Source organism: Nansenia antarctica, assembly GCF_963989245.1.
Source record: "Nansenia antarctica genome assembly, contig: SCAFFOLD_536, whole genome shotgun sequence".
Lineage (NCBI taxonomy): Eukaryota > Metazoa > Chordata > Actinopteri > Argentiniformes > Microstomatidae > Nansenia > Nansenia antarctica.
Genome location: NW_027662773.1, coordinates 3,388 through 7,500, shown reverse-complemented (window position 1 = coordinate 7,500; position 4,113 = coordinate 3,388). Strand labels below are relative to the sequence as shown.

Here is a 4,113-nt window from a genome sequence, read left to right as displayed (position 1 = left end):
CTGCTGCATCTATTCAATTCCCCGGCCGCCTGCCTGTGTTTACCTTGGTGAGTGAGGAGCGGTAATGATATGCATTGTTTAGCGAGAGGCAATCTGCCTGCATACGCCACGGTAATGGAAGGGCCGTAATGAACTGTATTGAATAGACAGCAGAGAGATGGAGAGAGACAGGTGAACAACAAAGAGAGTGAAGTGTGTGTGTGTGTGTGTGTGTGGGGGGGGGGGTACATGAAGGTAGATTGGGAAAGTGAGAGAGAGAGAGAGAGAGAGAGAGAGAGAGAGAGAGAGAGAGAGAGAGAGAGAGAGAGAAGACATCCTATCAAGGATCCTTCAAGTGGCATTGAGGCTACTGCTGCTACTGCTGGGTCCCAGTTGGCAACAACACACACCCACACACACCCACAGGACAAGGGCACCTCTGTTATGTCATTGAATGCAGAATTTACAGCAGAGGGAGGATATGTGTGTGTGTGTGTGTGTGTGTGTGTGTGTGTGTGTGTGAGTGAGACAGAAAGAGAGAGAGAGAGAGAGAGAGAGAGAGAGAGAGAGAGAGAGAGAGAGAGAGAGTGAAGGATGAGAAAAGGGCTGAGTCAGAAGATGAATAGCAGAGCCGTAAGAGGGACATTAAGACTGCAACTAATCTCGCTAAAAGGGTTAGGACAGTCTCTCTCTCTCTCTCTCTCTCTCTCTCTCTCTCTCTCACTCTCTCTCTCTCTCTCTCTCTCTCGCTCTCTCTCTCTCTCTCTCTCTCTCCTTTTTATCTCATTATGTCATGTACCTGCGTACCATACAGCTGAGCATATTTGTATTCCATAGATGGCTCCATTTGGCACTAGTTACTAATCTTAGGAGGACTGCGTCCAGTGTGTGTGTGTGGGGGGGGGGACGAGGACGGGACAAGGGGGAACAAGGACACAGTGGCTGTGTTTCGTTTGATTAAGATAAAAACATATACAGCCATTGTTTCAGGTCTGTACAGGAAACACACATAAGATATAGGAACACTTCATGATATAATAAAGAACTGTACAATGAACAAAACCATACAGCCAAAAGGGTCTCCTGTCCATTTCTCAAGTGTCTCTCTTGCGTGCACACGCACACACGCACACGCACACACTGGAAATACTCTGTCCTGCCTACCCACACACTTTCATACTGATGAGTCAGAGGTGAACTTCTCAAGTTCTAATTAAGGTATGATTACTCCTACACACATACACATACACACACGTACACACAAACACACACACACACACACACACACCTGTTCCCAGTCCATATCTCAACGCTATCTTCTCAACTTAATTACTGCCTATTCCTCCTATCACCATGTTTCCCCCCTCTCTTCCTCTTCCTCCCCCTCTCCCCCTCTCTCCCTCTCTCCTTCTCTCTGTTCTCGAGTTCCACATTCTCACACTCAGGTGCTTTGTTGGCATGACAATGGCGGGCCCTTTCGCGGGCTGGTTACACATACTCCCAGCAGGCCCGAGGTACACAATGACAAGGGGACACATAGTGACCAGGGACAAACAACACAGCGACGCGACCGCCCCCTCTCACTTCCTGACTACAAACATACACACTGACCTCTGAACCCTCTGTCAGCTATGGAGCCTGAGTTTGTTGACGGATGTATACTGTATCTTTCGGACAACTCTTTCTATCTCTCTCTTTCGCTCTCTCTATTTCTCTTTCCTTCCACTCCACTTTCTCTTTTTCTCAGTCGCTCTCTCTCTCTACCTTTCTTTTCGCTTTCTGTTGACTCTTTTTCTCTTTCACTTCGTGCTCCTGTTCTCGCTCTTCTCTCTTTTTTATTTCTCTCTCCAACTCTCTCCTTCTCCCCCCCCCCCCCCCCTCTCTCACTACAGTAGTTGTGAGTGGCACTCAGCCTGCTTCATTTCGACAGGAATCCCTTCACCTCTAATGAGGCTGCATTCTGGCAGTAGACACACTGATGATGAGGGAGGCAGAGAAGGAGAGAGAGGAATAGAGAGAGAAGGAGGTAGAGAGGGAGAGAGAAAGAGAGGGAGAGAGAGAGGTACAGTAGATTGAGAGACAGAGAGAGAGAGAGAGAGAGAGGCATAGAGAGAAGGAGGTAGAGGAAGAGAGAAAGAGAGGGAGAGAGAGAGGTACAGTAGATTGAGAGACAGAGAGAGAGAGAGAGAGAGTACAGTAAAGCGAGAGAGAGAGAGAGAGAGAGAGAGAGAGAGAGAGAAATATCAGTGAGTGAGTAGTAGAGGATTAACTCTTAAACCCCTTCTGAAATCAACCTGCAGTAACCTGGAGTGGTTTGGCAGGGGTACAGGGAGAAAAGGTAGAAGAGAGGTAGAAAATGGGGAAATGAAATAATAGAAGGACAATAGATTAGTCTCTCTATTAGTTCCTATTATTCCCTGACATGATTTCCTGAACGGCCTGCTAACAAGGAAGACAGTGAGTGCAGCAAACCAACCAGATCTAGGTGAAGACAGCTCCTAGATGATAGAGAAGTGTTCCCTCTTTTGTCCTCTCGGTGAAATATGAGTGCACACAGTGTAGAACAGAGGGTCTGAGAACGGGCCGAGTGTAGTCCTTAGGGGGGCCGGCTCACAGCTCACACTGCGTGAAAAGCCAGTGTGACCATAATGAGATAACAGGGCCCACTGGTGAATACGTTTATTCATCTCCTTCTTCTCTTCTTCTTTTATCCATCCCTCCTTCTTTTCAAGCTTTTCTGTGTTCAGCAGGCCGGTAAAGCCCGAGAGTGTGAGAGGAAGAGATAGGAGGGGGATAGAGAGAACGAAATAAACACAGTGAAGAAGAGATAGAGAGAGAGAGAGGAACAGAAAAGGAAGGGGGAGGAGGAGGAGGGGAGTATTGTGTGTGTGTGTGTGTGTGTGTGTGTGTGTGTGTGTGTGTGTGTGTGTGTCGTGCACATGAGCGCGTGTGTGTGTGTGTGTGTGCGTGGCAAGGATAACAGGGGTTAGTAAATCACAGCGGAGGAAGTCAGCCAAGGCTGCTATGGACACAGAGAGAGGGCAGAGCAAAAATATGAGAGGGCGAGCACTTACGAGATGGAGGAAAGAGAGAGAGAGGGGGTTGGGGTGGGGGGGGGGGTCTGTAGATTATGGGTCAGTACCTCTCCCTCCCACCTCGCTGGCAAAGTCTCTGTGTTTCCTCCACTGCCCCGCCATCACAATCACCCTCACACCTGCCACATGCCCCCCCCCCCTCTCCCTCTCTCTCTCTCCCTCCCTCCCTCCTCTCCCACCCACCCTTCCTCCCTCCTTCCCCTGCCTCAGACTTAACTCCCTCCTTCCCCCTCTTGGACAAACAGTCTTTTACGGTGTTGACAGTCCCAACAGGAGGGGGGAGAGAGGGAGGGTCAGAGATACGGGAACTAAGGGTCAAAGCAGACTACGGTGTTTACTGAAGAATGTGAAGCTAACAACTAGTTTAGCTAACACTAGTTTAGCTACATAGCTTTCGACATTCTATGGTATATTAGGAATGTGTAGCTAATGCTATTTTAGCTGCCTAACCTACAACCTGCAACTGTCAATAATAAATCTCAAACTCTAATTCATTATGTCATTGATTCCTAATGTCAATATACCATAAACTTTCCCGTTTCCTATCTTTGACTCCTCTTCTTTAAATAATTCATTCTTTAAGACCCTCTTTAAGACGTTCTCAATCTTTTTAGTCTGTTTATCTTATTTGGGGGAGATTTATGATGAAGCTGATTTAGGGTGTCTGGTGCGCACTAAACCCCATGACTTCACCATGACTTCCCCCAAACAATGTGAGCTGTCTGCTGGGGTTATCAACACAGCCTGGCCCAAAACATGGGCTAATCTGCAGATTTAAAACGGTCTGTCTCTTTCCTTCAATCCATCCAGTGCCCTCACTGCACACACACCACACACCACACACACACACACACACACACACACACATGCACGCACGCACACACTCACACACACAAACACGCACACACACACACCGCCTTCCAACTCCGGACCCCACTGCTCCCTCACTCCCTTTCTCCCTCCCTCTCTTTCTCCCTACCTCTCTCCCTCCCTTCTGCCTCTCTCAGTCCTTTCCCCTATTATGGCGGATTAACTTATA

General features: G+C 48.3%; 1 protein-coding gene across 1 annotated transcript in view; it reads right to left on the bottom strand.

Moving 5' to 3' along the window:
• The window catches only part of LOC308175462 (basal cell adhesion molecule-like), a gene marked incomplete at both ends in the record, with an annotated part of 25,707 nt that extends 22,531 nt beyond the window's left edge, over positions 1 to 3,176 (bottom strand). Inside the window, one exon of the mRNA XM_080551128.1 lies at positions 3,122 to 3,176. Within this exon, the coding sequence (XP_080407254.1) occupies positions 3,122 to 3,176 (55 nt within the window). The remainder of the gene's footprint in view (positions 1 to 3,121) is intronic.
• Between the last annotated feature and the right edge of the window lie 937 nt (positions 3,177 to 4,113).